The following is a 19,236-nucleotide window of genomic DNA, read 5'->3' as shown; positions in this document are numbered from 1 at the left end:
ATCTATCTATCTATCTATCTATCTATCTATCTATCTATCTATCTATCTATCTATCATGTATAGTACTGAAATTAGTGAAGATCTACAACCTTAGTTAGAAACTACAACCCTAGATGGAAATTAAGGGAATCTGGATAGTAACAGTCTCTAACCTGATCTAAGCTACCCATTTCTTCCAGCCATTTTGTCCTAGGGTCAGAATCACTTTTCAGTGTCCTATAATGTGCGGGGGTTTTGTTTTGTTTTTTGTAGCTTTTGGCTTGCTTTGGTTTAGGTGACAAGAAACCTATGGTTTTGCAAAGGGAAAAATGAATTATTAATTGTGTATTTTATCATTTAATGCTGGGAGAGGAAATACATATGAGGAAAGGGGAGGCTGTAGCTCCTTCCTCCACCCCAGCAGTTCAACATCTTCTTTTTCTCATGCCCAGTTTCAACTTTGGAGAGTCTTGGAGTATCATCTTATTATTGCTCAATTATGGATGATTTCATTTTGGTACTGTATTATATTAATTGTTCTTCTAAGGCCCCATACAGACAGGCCAAAATAAAGCTGCTTCAGGTCACTTTGGAGGCATCCTGCTTCAATGATGCATGCATACTAAGAGTTTGGAAGCCATACCAAAGCCATGATCCAGTCCTAAGGACTGGAGAGCAGCTTTGGCGCAGCTTCCAGACTCTTGGGATGCATGCATCATTGAAGCAGGATGCCTCCAAAGTGATCTGAAGCAGCTTTATTTTGGCAGTCTGTATGGGGCCTAAGCAACCTTCCAAGTGATGCCATTTCCTATCCCTTCGTAAGAACTGGAGAGATTATATAGTTGGAACTGTTGGAAAAATGATAATTGTTGGAAAGTGAAAGAAAAGGGAGGCTTTCTGAGGGTGTATACACACTTAGGTTCATACCACTTCAGTTATAATGATACCTGGATTTAAACTTTGGTGCCTCTCTTCTGAGAGTGCCTGGATTATAATTTAGGAGAATAGACTATAGTTTTCAAACAGAGAATTCTAAGCACCTCTCCAAATAATAATTAAAAAAGCCCACTGAATTCCTGTGAATAGAGCTATGAAAATTAAAATGCCATGAAACCAATATAGTATATAGTACAGGAGCCTTGTTCAGATAATCATCAACAAAAGATCCATTAGGGTGCTGTAGGCTATGAGAAAACAACCTTAGAAACAGTTCTATTACTTCATCCAAGCCTTGACTCCCAGGAGGAACAATGCTCATGTTGTTCAAGAATTATGTGAGAGCCGTTGCCTAGCTATAGGGACTATTGCAAATTGGTGTCATGGCATTTAAAATATTGCTTGTTTGTTGACAGTGGTCATATTGGCTGGGGCAGTTTGGGAGTTATGGTCCAAAAATACATTTTCCAGATTCTGTCTATAACTTAAAGATGAATTTCTACCAATTAAAACCAAACCAAATGAAATGAAGCATATTAGCTGTTAAGGGTTATTCATTCAGCTGTTTTTAAAGAATTGTGTTGTGTTTTGTTTCTGTCTTACATACATACTCAAGGCTCAAACTAATTCCTTCAGTCTATATTGGATGGCACTCCTGACTGAGAATCATCAGCTCTCACAGTTCATGTCATGACTTTATCTTATTAAAGTGTCTTACTAACTAGTTGTTAGTTCAACTAGATCAATGCAAGCTATCCTCCAGATGTTTTCAACTCCTACTAACATAAGTCTCAGGCAGCATAGCCAGTCACTACAAATTAGGCAGTTGTAGTCCAAACCACCTTGAGGCACCAAACTGTCTAAAGCTTTGAACAAGGTTTTCTATAGGTGCTTTATTCCCCAGTGATTTTCTTCACTGGTTAGAATACACCAGGCTGCCCCCAGAGTATTCTGGCCCTGGGTTTCCCTCGAAGTTTTCGTATTACCAGTGCTCTCTCCACAATGACAATGGATGGATGCCTTCCCAATCAGTCCCTATTCATTTTCCAGCAACACTGTTGAGGTCACAATGAGGTACCCAGCCAAGTTATCAATGCTGGGCATTTTGTTCTGGTCTCAGAGCAACAGCGACAGCCCCAGGCAGCTCACAGGGACCAGATGGGAAGGCAGCTGCTTGTCATCATTGCAAAGAGAACTGAAAACCTGGAGCAAATGGTAAGATTTAAAAATTCAGATTAAGATAAGGGAAGGCCAAATTGGGAGCAGACATCGTGAAGACAGTCCACACCCAATTCAAGGGTTTGGTCCTGCATCATGTATACAGGAAGCATAGAGCCGAGCGGGGGTGGGAATTTGGAATAAATAACCCATATAGACAGGCCCTCATATGACTGTTCCCTGACAAGTATGTATATAAAACGTTTTCCTCTCTCCTATTTCAGTTTTGAAATTTTGGAAGCCAGGAATTTAATGCACGAAAGTAGAGAACTAAAAGTAGTGATATCAGTGAAAGTCATGTTTCTCACTGGAATCTGGGGAACTGACAGATACAAGAAAGTAGAATCTGTCCTCAAACAGTTCCCAGTGGGGGGGGCTATACAAGATTGGTTGCCCTCCAGATAAGAATTCTGCCCCCTTCCCAATTAATTTGTCCCTTCAGTCCCCAAAAGTCTATGTAGGGAGACACTGCAATTTGTTTACAACTACAACTCCTATATTTGAATACTTTTACATTCCCTTGAATGTGCTACCCCCTTTTTTAGATTTCTAATCTTTTTTCACAAATTGCTCAACGGAAGTTTTAAATGAGAACTGAAGGAAATTTTAAGTTAGGGAGCAAAATTCCTATTGAACAGGCCATGATCTCAACCCGTCCCCATAATTATATACCCTGGCATATAACCAAATTAAAAAGAATATCATATTTGAAAACCAGAATCTATTCCCCATCAATAAAAAGGTGTGCTCCACCAACTATTGAAATGCAAAGCAGCAAGAGGAGAGCTACAATGTTGTGTGATAAATACCTGCCAAAGACACTATCATCCTACTCTAATTGTACTTTGCTAGACTCTTCTGAGAAATCTCTACAGTTAATTCACTTTAGTGTCATGGCCTCATTTTGAGCAGTAACAACTGCAAATATAAACCACGGGCCAGAAAAATGGTGAAATTTACATGTAAAGGCTTTCCCACATAGTGATTGGGGGATGACAAAAACTTTTTGAGTCCTACTATCACTGTTGGTGGTTTGCTCTAAATCAGGTGGTTGAAGCAAATACAGAGCTTGGAAATGCTAATATTGATGCTAACGCATTACTCCTTGATTACTAAAGAAAATAAATCCATCAACTTTACAACATTAAGAAGAAATAAAAAATAATTAGTGACAGTGCTATTAATACACTATCAGTGTGTTAGGTTAAATTCTTTAAAAATCAATTAAAATGACCAACCCGCCAAAAATATCTGCCAACACACAAAGAAACAGATTAATAGCAATAACAATAACAAGTACATTTCTATACCACTTATCAGTGCACTTAAGCACTCTCTAAGAGGTTTACAATATGTAAGCCAATTGCCCCCAACAAGTTGGGTACTCATTTTAGTGACCTCAGAAGGATGCAACCCTGAGTCGAGCCTGAGCCCTTGGCTGGTACTGAACTTTCAACCTTGCAGTTTGCAGTGAATGGCTGCAGTACAAGCATTTAACCACTGTGCACTGATCATCACTCAAGAATTGAATGACTTAGGCAATCTAGAATTTTGCTGCATTGAGGAGTAACATTATTTTTTAACCATTTTACCCATGCTCTGTAAATGTGCCAAAATCTCTTTTGGTTCAACAGTAATTAATTCAATTTTTTTTTCCAAACTTGAATGCTGGGCTGCAAACAATACAATAAGTGTACTCTTTGCAGGCTATGGTTACCATAGTAGCAAAAAAAGAAGAAGTCACATTTGAAAACACTCATCCCCCAAAACATACACTATACATATAATAGTGAGTTTATATCATTATCACTTATCTTTTCAAAACAAATTTAAATTTGTATTTAGGATATCAATAAAATAAATCCAATTCTCATTTGGAGATATATTATAAGTATTCCATCCAGAAAGCTGAAGGATATGGTTGAGTTCGAGATGCTTAAATGGGCTGCATCTGTTTAGAATTCGTTTTCAATGCTCTTCCAAATTTAAAACAAAGCAAAACAAAACAAGGCCCCCTCCCACCAAAAACACCCTAAACAGAAAATGAATATACCAGAAAGCATGGTTCTAACTCAGCCCTGTCTTTGTAGTCTTGGTCTTCTATTTATTTGAAGATTTAAAATTAATAATAAGGGAACATGAAAACATCCTACTATATGAATACCATCCTACTACATGAATAATTCTTTGTCAAGATAAATCAGTGAGAAGAAAAGTGGCTTTGCCTCAGGATTTATGAGAGAACCTATTAATTTTATCAACACAAAAAACTTAACTCCAAACAATATATTTGTGTACTGCCATAATTATTTGATATACTAAATGCGTACCACAATCTGAGCTTTGTCCAATTTATCAGAAATTTGAATGTGCTCATTGCCTGATGAAATAATTGAGAACTAGCCTTCAGTTGGTCCCTGTTTCTCCCATTTCAAAAAGCACGTGTAGGCTGCAATCCAATTTGATGGGAGTAAGTGCAAATTGACATAATGGAGCTTACTTTTAATAAACATGGATTGTTAATTCAAAAATCTCTTATAAATCCAAGAGAGGAGAAATCAGGGTACTTACATGTATCAGGCTTCAGTTGACTGTTTGTGATCCCAAAATACTGAGGATTTTCAATGACAGGAATCTTTGTCATTCCAATAATTACGGCATCTGGGCCACCCTCAGAAGAAGATGGAGTGTTACTTCCGTTCGAGATGTGATGGAGAGGGCTTGCCGAGTCGTCGTCATTACTGATAACTGAAGAAGGACCTACAGTTAGAAACAAAGATTCCCCTGTAACTCAACGTAATTCTCCCCTCCCTCTGCCATCACCTTTGGTGCTCACCACTGTGCCTAAAATCTAAATTAATGTAAAACCCAGCAGCAATGGTAGTGATGTCTCACATCAAGACTCCCAGAGGGCACTCACTGCCTGTACATTACCTTCTGTACCACCAAGGAATCATACCTACCAAAGGAAATGTGTCTACTGCTTCCTAGTCTTACTTCAGCTGAAGGCTTCTGGCCATTCCAGTCAATTAATGCCACCACTAGAGCTGACCTTTTGCCTGTCTTAGACTATGCCACCTGCCCTGAATCTCACTGAATCAATGGCTTGTTCCCACTGGTGTTGTGATAAATTTTGAAACTCAGTTGCTCAGTAAGGCATTCCTCATAGCTAGAAACCAAAGGAGAATCCAAATATGTAAGCAGCTATGTTGGTTCATATCAACAGTCCTGTTCAAGTTTTCCTCTCCACCAAGAGCAGGTCTCTTGTAAAGCCAATGAATCTTAATTGCCCATTCAAGACCAGCCCAATCCAAATTACTTTGCATTTTGTAACACAGGGCTAGTTCATAACATCTGTTGCTGCTAGTAAAATCCATCCCTCCTCCCTGTCAATTGGAAGGACTGCAGCTAAACTTGGATTAAAAGAGAAACCTTTGCAGGAGGTGGTGGGAGCAAATGACTTCATTGCCCCTGAATTTTGTAAAATAAAATAAATCCTGTTTCAGTCCGATGATATTATGGCTTTGATTCTACTACCACTTGGGAAGCTAACAACCCCATCCCACCAGAGCATGACCCATACTCTTAGAAACAATAGGAAAGAAGCTGTACAAATGTGTAGTGCAAAGACTCAGCCCTAAGCAGATTTGGATGTGTGATACTGATATGAATGCAATGGAATAGGTCTCAAGTGTCATGTGTTTTCTCTACCAGATGTCTTCATGGTGTATAATGTAATTTAATTAATTAATTTGTTTTATTTATATACCGCTATTCCAAAGATCATAGCGGTGAACAGCAAGTAAGCTAATTAGCAAGTAAGCTAATTTGCCCCCAACAGTCTGGGTACTCATTTTAGCGACCTCGGAAGGATGCAAGCCTGAGTCGAGCTTGGGCCCTTTTGCTGGTCTTGAACTCGCAACCTTGTGGTTTTGAGTGAATGGCTGCAGTACAGGCATTTAACCACTGCGCCACCAGGGCTCTGTAAGAGTTCTATTTTGGACCAGAACACCGTTGACACACATAGGTGGTACCTCTCTAGGATTTAAGCTAGAAGCTTTGTGCCACCTTACTTGGTGATGTTACAGGTCAAAACTAGCACCACAGATAAAAAAAATAGTGAATTTGTATCTTACATCAAACCCCTTGTTCAAGCTTGTCTTGGGTTAACACAGAAGTGGACTAAATGTGGCTTTCTAGCTGTTATTGGACTGCAATTTCCAGCAGTCCTAGCCAACACAGCCCACAATGATGAATGTTTGTAATTTAATAACATCAGGTAGTTTGCACTTTATCCATGCTGGATTAATGAGAACAACACAAATACCCCAGAGGAGAATGGGTAGTATATGTACGTAGAAGCATTGGAAGAAGTCAATATAGCCCAGCATTATTGGCATGGACTGACAAAAGTTCTCTTCAAGTCCAGGTGTTCCTGGAGATGCAAAGGATGAAAGTTGGGGCCTTCTGCACTCAAAGCACTTGTCCTTTTCTTGACCTAGCCCTCTTTTCCCTGGTATCATACTTGAGTGAAATAAAGCAGGGCTGAGAATCATGTGGGGTCTCACATGGTGACTGCAGATCCTATCCACTCAAGCCAGCACTTAAATAATATCTGTAGAGCCACATGTTTCCATCCCTGATGCAGAGAAATGGGGCAATTTTTAAATTCAAATGTTTGTTCATTGTTCTTCATAAAATTAGGAGGTGTAAAGTAGAGATTAAAAATTTATTTGAAGCTAAACAAATGCAGTGTAAAGAGTTAGTCTTCAATATCAACATGCAAAGGGATCTTGTAGCACCTTTGAGACTAAACACAATGCAATTATATACTAATGTGATGAGAGTGGACTTCCACCCAGGCACAGTTCTTTTCTTTTTCATTTGCCCAGTGCAGCCACCCATATGGTTAAAAATCCATTTGAAGAAGGAGGCCCTCCCTTTGCTGCAGATTTCAGGTGAGTGAAGGGGGGCTATGGAAAGAGTGGAATCTGTTGAATGTGTTTCACTTGGTGAGCCAACAGTGTTGAGGAACATTAAGTAGTTATAAAAGGGCAAGTCCAAGTCATTTTTCTTTTTTAAAAATCTTAACCCAATACTGAATAGATGGCAAAGGAGTTATGAAGGCATAACTTTAAGAGAGCTAGCATGGTGTAGTGGTTTGATTGTTGTTGGACTAGGACTCTGGGAGACCAGAGTTTGAATCACCTGGGCCATGGTATCCCACTGAGTGACCTCAAGCAAGTCACATACACTCCCAACCTCACAATATTGACCCTTCTACACATGAAAATCAAAGATGAAGAGGATTATAATATTCCTTGGTTTATGTTTATGGACAAATGAAATTTTCACCCAGTTCACCATAAGTCATAACAGAGGTCCACCATAAATCAGAGATTATTTGAAGGCACACAACAACAATAACATTCTTTAGGAAGATAGTCCAAAACTGAGATGTCACCATTGAGAAAGCCCTAACAAATATGAATTAAATGCTCTCACAACAGAGCATTTGTGTGTTTCTTCCTCCACCCCCTCCCTATGCTCATATGAATCAAGGTATCTTTGAATCAAGGTATCTAATACCACTGTAGGTGCAATGTGTTCTAAAAGTAACATACATTAAACATTGTCTATGGGGTGGTGAATCTGCTTTGGGATTCATCCTGATCTTTAAATGAACTAACCAAAGGCTGAACATATTTTGCAGATAGGAGGCAGCTCCATGGATAAAGTCCTTCAAAGTTTAGAGTAAAACTAAGAATGGATTCAACCCCACTGCCTCACTGATGTGGATGCTATCAGCAGCCACGGACACTGAGATCAACTTAACAGTCTTCCAGGTCTCATCAGCATTTAACTTACTTTAATCACTACGAGGTTTGAGCTTTCAAGGGTTAATTGGGGGCTGATAGAGGAAGAAGAGCTTCTGAATAATTGAAGCCATCACAGAGTGTTTTGAGATTCTGTGTGTAAAAGATATGCTATCACAGAATGGCAAAAGAAATTCAAAGAACTATGGAACGGGGGAAATTATATTTTCCACACTCTCCTTTGTTAAAGCAGCTGTTTGCCTTGTGATACTGCCCTTGCTGAATTTCAATATTAGGTTGCCACCAGGCCAACAACAACAACAAAAAAGAATTTATCTTGCCAGGAAAAAAACCACAGTTCTTTATATTTTAATATAAATTTGCTGTGAAGGACTGAGTTCATCTTATGATTACTACTCAAAAAAGCCCCTTAGATATATAATTTAACAGAGGCACCTTGAAGCATTCTGCAGCTTCAATGTTCTCATTAATATATGAAAATACTTTTCTCATTTGCTCTTTCCTGTCACGTACTCACTGAATAGAAATGCACATTAGACACAGAGTGAAGGTCACACCTGCTTTTCATGTGCACAATTGCCACTCTTTCCCTGAGCTGGGAAAAGTTACTTTTAAAACTACAACTCCTAGAATCTTTGGCATGATCCAGACTGGCGTACTAGGGTTGCCCAAGGGTGGAGCATCCAAATGCCCCACAACTCTAGTACGTGGCGGCACCACAATCACGACTGCCTCCCATCTACATGGGGACCACTATGATTACATCACGCACGCGCCGCATCCAAATGGCGTGGCACGTGCATGATGTCTCTGCACCGCCCCAGGCCACTTATTGCGGAGCTCCTTCTGGGTGTGCGCCTCATTCCCACAGCCACCAAATGGCTGCGGGAACAACACTGAGGAAAAAGGGAGTGACCCCTTTCTCCCATGGCTGTGGCTTCCGGGGTGTCCAGGGGCATGAAGTAGACCACAACTTGACACCCCGTTTCTGTGCCACGGAGAAGTGGCATTTTGCTGCTTCTCCGTGGTCTGGAAAAACTCCGTATTGGGGCCACAGGGCTGCCGGTGAGGCTGCCCTGCCCCCAACCTGGAGATAAAAGGGGATGGTGCAGGCCATCCCAAAGGGGTGGTATGTACCACATCCTTGGCAGTCCAAAAAAGTAACATTCCAATGGTATGTCCTTACACCATGTTTACATATTTCTTTGTAAAAAGAAGTAGAAAAAATAAGTTTTAAAAGCCAAGGATTTTGCATTTCCAGTGTTGCAGTGGTCTATTTGAACTGGGTACACGATGAATGTACATCTTTGCTTATTCCACTTTCACAAAACAAAACATTTAAATAGTTTTTCCCCCTAGAAAAAATAAATAAATTGTTTTTCACATTTCTAAACTCTTTTAGAAATATTTCATTTCTGCCACAAAACATTTTAACACAAAAAGCATTGCTATGTTTTTGTGCAAAAGCAATACAATGCCCACTGAAAGATGAAAGGATGAAAGGTCTCATAGTGGTTGCCCTTCCCCCAAGAATGAGTAAATGTGCAAATATTCTTTACACCCTATAGACACTCATCATATTGGTCTTCATACTCATGAACTCCCAAGGACAGTACAAAGAGTGCAAACTGTCTTGATCCACATTAAAAAAAAAACAGTTTTGGAAAGCTTTTATCTCCAGGCATTTATAAAGATAATGGATTTTAATTTCCCATGCAGGAACAAACCAACTAAACATATTTTTTATAACTGTGAGAACTCACTACTATATATTGCAAGGAAAAACTTTCCTGCCTCTTTTCAGCCACCGTGAAGTCTACAAATTTTAACAGAAACAAAGAGGCTCGAGGGGAATGGGAGCTGATGACATAATCTTTGCCTATCAAGAATCCTCGCCAACCTTAACCTGTCATTTAGCTACTACTATAGGAGAGGTAACTAATACCCCAGAGGACAGGATTAAAATTCAAAATGACCTTAACATATTTGAGAGCTGGGCCAAAACTACCAAAATGAATTTCAACAGGAAGAAATGGGATAGTACCTTGGGGAGAAAAAAATGAAATGCACAGACATAGGATGTGCAACACTAGGCTTGACAACTGTCCATGTGAAAGGGATCTAGGAGTCCTAGTAGACCACAAGTTGAACATGTGTCAACAGTGTGATGCAATGGCTAAAAAAGCCGATACAATTCTAGGCTGCATCAATAGAGAAATAGTGTATAGAATGAGGGAAGTAATAGTACCACTCTATTCTGCTTTGGTCCCACCTCACCTGGAATACTGTGTCCAGTTCTGGGCATCACAATTTAGAAAGGATGTTGACAAACTAGAATGTGTCCAATGGAGGGCAACCAAAATGGTGAAAGGTCCAGAAATCATGCCCTATGAGGATCAGTTTAGGGAACTGGATATCTTTAGCCTGGAGAGGAGAAGTTTAAGAAATGATATGATTGCCATACTTAAATATTTGAAGGGATGTCATACTGAGGATGGAGCAAATTTGTTTTCTGCTGCTTCAGAGACTAGGACATGAAATTAGGGATTCAAGCTACAAGAAAAGAGATTCTGCCTAAACATTAGGAAGAACCTTCTGATGAGGGCTGTTCAACAGTGGAAAATACAGCCTTGGAGTGTGGTGCAGTCTCCTTCTTTGGAAATTTTAAAACAAAGTCTGGATGGCCATCTGTTAGGAGTGCTTTGCTTGTGCATTCCTGCATGGCAGGGGGTTGGACTGGCTAGCCCTTGTGGTCTCTTCCAAATCTATGATTCTGTTGTTAACCTTTCCTCCTTCTTTGGCTTGTTTGTTGTTATAAATTCACTGTATGACTGTAATTTAAAGAATCTTACAAACCAAACCCCCACTCAGCAATCTTTAGATATCTTGGACTACATATCTCATTATCCCCAACCACAAATATTGCATGCCTGGGATGCTGGGAATTGTACTCTAGCACATATGGGAGGTTTCAGTTTTGGGAAGACTAGTGTAAACAAAGAAGCTAAATTAGAAACAATGCCCATCACTAATATGCAATATCTTAAAGACTGGATAGAGGATTTGGGGAGATATAGTCCCACAAAGTAACCTTTTCAACCTCCATGCACACCAGTCCAATTATGTTTTTGTTTAATGAATACAGTCAACCCACCACATTACAGGTTTCTGGATTTGATTATTCACAGATTATTTGCTGCCGCCTCTGCTGCTGCTGCTCTATGCCATTTTAATAGGGCCTGCAAGCCTAGGGAGACTGAGAGACTGTGAACAAGGCTTGTAAGTCCTTATTAAAAATGGCATAGGGCAGCAGCAGAGGCGGCAGCAAACCCCAGCAGCCATCCGCTTCTGCCTTGCAAAGGAACTCTGCCACCTGGGTTGAATCTGCAGATCGTACTTTTTTGAGTGTGTTAAATATGTTTGGCGGGGGGGGGTAGAACTATATGTGGTTTCTCCACTTTTGCAGGGGTCCTGCTCTCCTAACCATAGTGAATTTGGGAGGCTGACTGAATAGCAATTGTAGAGTTCCTTATATTAAGCAGACATACAATTGTAGGTATTCCCCTTATCCAGGATCTCTTTATATATGTTGGATGCCCACTGAATCTTTTTGCATAACAGCTTTCCCATTGAGAGAAATGTCAGATGAAACCTGTGTGCTCATCTCGGGTGGAAATTGAGAACTTTCTTCAACACTACTGCCAATGGAAAAAGGCACTCAGTGTATTTATACAGGGGTACAAACTGTGTTTTCAATCAACACTGTAATAAACGGCACAGAAGCAGCAACACAGAGAAAATATTGAAACTAAAATAATGGTTGCATTTTAATATTTTCAAAGAAGCTCATAAAATGTTCTGAATAAAATGGTGACAATGTTAAGCTAAGTGAGAGCTTTCAGACTGTGCAATACTTATTTTTCTTTCGAGTTGCATTTGTTATGTAATTAACAGATGGCAAGCTTCTGTGTGTTAGAAGACAGCTAAATTTACACCTATTTAAATGCCTGGTTTGTCAATTCCCTTGATAAATGTGAGTAAACTGGTGTGCAAACTGTTTTAATGCTCGCTTATCTGACAGACTAGCTATTAGACAAAATGCTAAATCTCATTTCCTTAATGCATGCCAAAACTACACTGTATTCAAGGGCTAGCATGAGGAGCCAACACCTAATTGAACCACCTAATGAATGTGTGAGCTTTCGAGTATACAAAACAAATTTTAGGGAGACAATGTAAAAATGCTCTGGGTGAACTGGAAGGAGCTTTCACTATCCATCATCTCTCCCACATGCATGGTGTGGATATGGGGATGCAAAGAAACATGGGTCTACCTGAGTTTGATTTAAAGGGAGGGAAGGCAACTCTTTACTTGTAAGAAGCAAAACCGACTGTTTGTCAACATTGACCTTGGGCAAGTCATGCTGCCTCAGCCTCAGAGGACAGCAAAGAAAAACCCACATAGGGTCACCTCATGGTCACCATAAGTCAGTAACAACTAGAAAACACTCTACAACAACAGCAGCAGTAACAACAACACTATTGATTTTGTCCAGATTCTGTAGTGTTGTGCTATGCTGGCAGGTGCACTTTTTCCAGGGTTATGCAGCAGCAGTGAAGGACGGGCAGATGGAATCTCCCAGCTTTCAACAATAATGTCTTATTTCCTTTACAGTAAGGGTGGGCAACTGTACAAGTTGGGAAGGGATCCAAATAGGGATCAGAGATGGGGGACAAACAGATGTGGGATCTCTTTCTCCCACACACAGTTTCTGATGTATACAGAGAATTTAGGAGTCATGTGTCTGTCAGACATACTCATCACACTCTAACATGGATACTAGTCAGAAGGACAGCAATTATCTTTTGTCAAAAATGCAAAGATTGTGACTGGCCTCCGTATGGGGGTGGGAATTGTGGGGGTGGAACTGTCTTCCACTGCACATGCTGTGGAAGTACTAGAAACACTCACATCATCTCCACCCCTGTGAAAGGCACATTCTCACACAGGAGATACACTGGCTCACATTCCCACATAGAGAGCTGCCACTTTAAGGAGCCATCTGTACCATCATGTGTTAAAAGTTGAGTACATGTTTACTACATCATCTCAAAACAAATACTTTCCCACTTGCTGTCATATGGAATAAATGGAAAATTGTAACCCAGAAGAAATGAGTCCCACTTCTGCTACATTTACTGGCCCTTGACCAGAAAAATGCTGAAGGAGTTTGATAGGCTGTTAAGACTATATCACTTGCTCTTAAAACTTTCAGCAGTAAAAATACCATTTGGTTATATGTCAAGACTGAATGACATGCTATGCAGTGCAACCCTTTGCCTGCTCAAGAACAAACTTTATTGCATTCAATGGGACTCTATCACACCAGTCTTCTGTCCACTGATGCTACGTGACTGCTGGCATGTCAGAACTGCAATAAAAGGGACCTCACACACCTGAGGCCATAAGAGGAAAGTGATGATATTGGGATCCAGTGATAGGCTTTACCCATCAATGAAAAAGTACACTCTAGCAATGCTTGAAATGCAAAGCAACGAGGGAGATATGACATTATGTGATAAGTATGTCCCAAAACTCTATTATCGAGCTTTAATTTTGATTCAAAAGCCTTATGTGATCATTGCCAACTTCTCTGGAAAATGTGCATAGTCTTTTCCTCCAAGGATGAACATCTGGGCCTCAGTTGCACCTGGATCAGGTTTCTCCCGCCACCCTTTTGCTGGATCCACCACAGGAATTAAATTTGTAAATAGGTATTAGGTCAATAAAGATGGCTATTATTTAACCAAGTGATATTGTATGGTCTATCATGATTGGTCAGCAAAGCACCTTCCTGTGTCTCTCTTGGGGCTTGGAAAGCTTACTTTTTTTGGATTTTTGTCTCCCCAAATGTCCCATGCTTGCTGAAGAATTCTGGGAGGTTGAAATCCATAAATATAACTTTTCCAAATTTCAATGTTAGAAGATGACTTTAGAAAAAAATGCCTTTTTTCCTTTTTGTGTATAATACATATTTTACAATCATGTTTCATATTATAATTTTCTCCCCTAACCCCACTTACAAATAAGAAAACAGCATACAGAAATTTACAATCCAATCAAATTAACAATTGGTTTTGGAGATATGGAAAATATTATTGATTATATTATTAACTTCTTCATACCCCATTTTACCTTTCATGTTTTTAATTATTATTTCCCATTTGTCTTCCCATGGTTCTTTATTGCTTTCCCCAATATATTTTGATCTTCTTTCCCTAAGGAAGTCGAATAGTATATATTCTTTTATATATTTAAATAAGTACGCCTTGTTCCAATTTAATTTGTTTCTCCATCCATAAGCAACCACTGCATGAGCAACTTTTAGAAATTGTTTTGATACATATTTTTGATTATTATTCAATCCTAATTCCCCTAAATTGAGAGTTAAGCAATTTTCTTTACTTAATTGTATTTCTATCCCTATTATTGTATATATCTGTTGCTTAACCTCTGTCTAATTTTTTTTGTACAAATGGGCATTCCCACCACATATGTATATATATTCCTTTAACTCCACATCCATACCAACATTTAGATTGAAATTTGTCATTTGTAAATGCTAATTGGTGTGGTGTCCTATACCATTTTCCGATCATTTTCATTTGTTGTTCTTTTACATTTGTGTTTTTAATTTTAACAATTTCTTGTAGCCAAATTTTAATCTTCTCTATATCAATCAATAAATCTTTTTCCCAGTTCATTGTCAAACGCCTTAATGAGATTACAGCACATTGGAGGGAGCTAGCTAGGGAAATCACAGATAGAAAACAGAGCTTTATAATGTTGTCAAAATGAACAGACAGCTCCCAGAGCAGACAGACAGAAGCAAGGCCCTTTCACAGTGCATCCTTAGTATAGTGCTATCACCCTACTTCAACTACTACAGCAACATCCTATGGACTCCTGGGCTTTGTAGTTTGGTGAGGCCCTAGAGCTCTCTGTCTGAGAATGATAAATATCACTTCCTAAACTGGAAATTCCAGGATTCCATAGGCTGCAGTTTGAGTGGAATCATAGCACTATAATTGCATAGTATGAAAGTGCCACAGGTCGTATTAGATAGACTTTACTACCATTCACTTTACTACCATTGGTCCATTGTTTCTGGCAACAGCTTGCTTCACATTCTGAGCCCATTGCCTGCTTTTCCGCCCATTCTATCCCATCCCATCTCATCCTTTAAATTCTTCCTTTTGTCTCTTCATGTGTAAGTTTCCACATCTGGCCATTTTCTCTCACACCAGCCCTCTCCTTCTCATTCTTTTAGATCTTTCCCACAAAATGTCCAAAGGCCAGGATGCTTCTGCTACAATAAACTGTTCCAGAAGCACCAGGAATTTACTTCATTTGGGCCTGTCCCTGCAGCCTTCTTAATTTTTTTTGGGGGGGGGTTATAGGGTTGGGTGGAAGAGCTTACACATGACCTGTGCTGGGGAACTTCTTGGCAGTCACACAGTGAAGTGGTATTCAAAACATTTTATTTCTGTCACACACAGTGTAATGACATTTCTCAAAGATTAAAAATTGAGGGTGGATTTCCACTTTCACATTCCATGTTCATTCTCTATCCCCTCCTCTTCCTCCTTTTACACAAGTCTATATGACAGGGTTCTAATTTCTAATAATATGGTTAGGGATGTGCCATCAAGAAGTGGGATCCCAGCTGATTTATCCAGTGGTGTTATATTTCTGCACAGGGCTGGTTCTCCAGGAGCCAGGTTGAAGCAGCTGCCTCAGGAAGCAGAATTGGGCTTTCACGAAAGGGCAGCAAATGGTTGGTTCTTTCATTTGTTTTGTGTGTGTGTTTGTATTTTTATTATTAGAACTATAGAATCCTAGGGCTGGAAGAGACCACAAGGGCCATTCAGTCCAACCCCAGGAAGACACAGTCAAAGCACTCCCAACAGATGTATAAGAAAGAGAGAAATTTGGAAGATTTACTGCCTTGTGTGCAAAAATAACTTGGGCCTTGTTTGCACTGGCCAGGATACTCCAGAGGCAGCCCAAAATATCCTGGCCCTGCAGCTGGGCAGAAGTCCAACACTCCACTAAGTAGAATGGCCAAAAGGCAGAGGCAGTCAGAGGCTTCCTTATTTTGGGCAATGAATCCATAGTAGGTTTTAAAGGACCAACTTGTGGGAACTATCCAAGGTGTTGAACTCTGTTCTTAAAATAGGTTAAGTACCTAGGATAACTCCCATAGAACCAAATGTAGCTCCTGTAAAATCCAGCACAGAGTTATGGCATTGAAGTAACAGAAACTCTGGTCACCTCTGCCTCTGGCATCTGACTAGTTGCTGATGTTAATGTCTGAGCTTCTAGGATGCTACGGTTAAAGACAGAGATAATATCATATGGACTGAAAGTGCACACAGTCTCACCTGTATTTTTAAATAAAAGTGTAAGGTTTTCAACATTTAGTGAAGGATATCTTGGGACAGAGTAGTAAATAACAGTTTATTCATCCATGCAAATATACTTTTAAAATATATTTCATGTAATTCCAACTGGAAGACACACAGCTGTATCCTAATAATCTAAGAAAGGGGAGATGGCAGGGATAGATTGGAATGTTCTATGGTTACGTCATTTCACACAAACTCCACTGGGCTGTTTCAATTGTAATCTCCCTTGTTGGCCTCCAGATCTTTTCTCACTGCACATCATTTATAAGTCCTTGATACTGTTCTGGGCTTTGGCAGCACCTCTGGGTTTTTTTTATATATATATATATATATTACAATTGGAAGCATATTAGCTCCTCAAACATCAGCTTATGGGAAGAAGGCCATGCTCCATGATACAACACTGAATAATTGCAGGTAAAAATTTTCATGTGCCATGCATTCAGTCATATGCCCTCGTCTGTCAAGGCAATGGATCATATAATATTGAGCCACTGAATCCAGAAAATAAATAAATAAATCCATCCTACTTTCCTTGCAACAATAGCCAACTCATGGGTGGGGGCGTTTTAATTCTGTACATATTGATAAACTCCTTTTCTGTGTGACCATTGGCCAGACTAGATAGGACTGATAAGATTTAAACATTCAGTAGCTCCTGAAGGGCCACAGGTCTCTCTGTTCTTATCTAGCATAAAATGAGCACGAGCTTCTTGCCTTCCTAAAAGGGCTGTTCAATCTTGAAAAGTAGCAGTTCTTCACATTTAAGCCTTCTGGGCAGCCTGCCAACATCAAGGATAGCTACAGCCTAGGAAGTGGAGGATTCCCTATTGATCCTTGATAGGAAGTGCTTTGTCTGTGTGTAAGGTTCAAGAAAATACCTGCAGGATTTTACTTACCCTTAGCTCAGTGGGAATCCATGTTCAAGGACACAGTTCATGAACCTTGCTGGAATGAAACACCTCTTTCTGTATCTTTCATTTCACCTATCAGGCCATTGTCATGTTACACTTTTTTGTCTGACACAGAAAATCAATTTTTCCAGGGCTTAAGGGGAAAACAGTATGCTTACTTTGCAGTTTGATTTTGATGAAGAGGAAATGCACCAGAGTGACATTTTCAGTGTTCTTCGTAGCAAATAAGTAACTGGGAGGGCAATGAAATTTTGTGTTTTGTTTCTGGGTAGTAAATAATCTGCACCAATATCACAAGGTCACTCATGCTAATTTAAATAGGGCTTCAGCTAAACCTTAAAGAATAAAGTGATCCTGCATCATGAATACTCTTTCTATCAAATGAAACACCTTCTTAGGGAGACTGAAGCACAAGGCATTGCTACTGAATCAAATATACGCTATTAATGTATTGATGATTTGCATTTTTTATCACTTTGCCACCAAAAGAGCTCAAAGCTGCACATTTCATTCTGGAATAATTTTATTACAGCAGGCTACTCATGAAAACAATGGAGTTTCCACCAGTTGCAGAAAATTCTCTCTCTACATTTGACTCTGTTTTCTGAGAAACATGTTCCAGCTGTTGTGAAAGTTTTTCATACGTAGTGATTTTGTATCTCTTGCAGTTAAAATCTACCATAGATTTGGAACATTAATGGGGGGGGGGGGGGGGGGGAGATTACAATTCCTAGAATTTCCTAATCAGTGGCCATGCTGGCTAGGAGGTGCTATGACCTGTAGTCCAAAAAAGTAGTTTTCCTTACTTTTTTGGAAACACAGGTCACTGATAAGACATTAAGTTCTTCATGGCTCAGGCTTAGTTTCCACAAGATTTTCTTGAGGGGGGCGGGGGATGCAGGAGCATTATATGAAATTTGCCCATTAGCTATAGGTCTTGTAGAGAAGTTTTTAAAATAATAAATAAATAATACCAAGACATGCTTATGAATAATTCATAAGTGACTCTGCTTGTGTTGACAGTAAATGAAAAATCAGTGTACACAAGTGATCTGAGTACCAAATTAGGATTCTGGAAGACAAGGTTTGAATTAACTCATTGGGTGACTTTTGGGCAAGCCATGCTCCCTCAGCCTCAGACGAAAGCAATGGAAAACCCACTCGGACAAAATCTTGCCTGGAAAACCCCATGATAGGGTTGCCATAAGTCAGACTCAACAATAGTGTCAGCAGTCTGGTAAATCAATCTGTGTTTTAATCCAAACTATAAGGCAGCTATTTTTAGAATAGTTTCTACACTTTGAATAGCCTATTTCAAGACTAAAACCTGAAAGAGATTCACTGTCCCTTGAAATGGCAGCCACCAGCTGCCACTGGCCATCAGAATCACATCCTTCTGACATTCCTCTACCTTCAAAACGCAGCTATGGATACCTGCACATCTGGCAGAGTTGGAGCTGGATCACAATATTGATCCAAATCAAACATTCTTTGAGTGTATGTTTATGGGCAAATGATTTTTTTCACCTCATTCAATGACTGAGAGAGAAGATTTCCTTTATGCAACTCTAGCTTAACAGTCTGCTGTTATGAACCAATCAAAACAGAGTGCAAACAAAGTAGTTCTTGGATGTGTATCCAGGATCATAAAGGACAACTGATTGATACCTACATGAAAATCCATACAACCCTCATTTTTCACCCATCAAAAATTAATATAGGATCAAATCCCCAAATCTTCTGGGTTCATGCTGAGGCAAAACTTCCAAGAAGACTAATGCCAGAGTAGGCATTAAGGGCTTGCACAACTTGGCTCACACAACCAAAAGAATATGAGATATTACTTCAATCCATCTATGTCTAGAAGACATTGCTCAAGTCCT

General features: G+C 39.6%; 1 protein-coding gene across 3 annotated transcripts in view; it reads right to left on the bottom strand.

Moving 5' to 3' along the window:
• NTRK2 (neurotrophic receptor tyrosine kinase 2) overlaps positions 1–19,236 on the bottom strand; it is a 414,769-nt gene that overhangs the window by 59,519 nt on the left and 336,014 nt on the right. For 2 of the 3 annotated variants that reach the window (XM_042451843.1, XM_042451842.1), the window contains one exon: positions 4,705–4,893. In XM_042451843.1, the coding sequence (XP_042307777.1) occupies positions 4,705–4,893 (189 nt within the window). The remainder of the gene's footprint in view (positions 1–4,704; positions 4,894–19,236) is intronic. The other variant, XM_042451841.1, reaches the window with a different exon arrangement.

The sequence above is a fragment of the Sceloporus undulatus genome, chromosome 2 (genome assembly GCF_019175285.1).
Source record: "Sceloporus undulatus isolate JIND9_A2432 ecotype Alabama chromosome 2, SceUnd_v1.1, whole genome shotgun sequence".
Classification (NCBI taxonomy): Eukaryota; Metazoa; Chordata; class Lepidosauria; order Squamata; family Phrynosomatidae; genus Sceloporus; species Sceloporus undulatus.
Note: the sequence above shows the minus strand (reverse complement) of the source record. Positions and strands in the feature narration are given on the sequence as shown.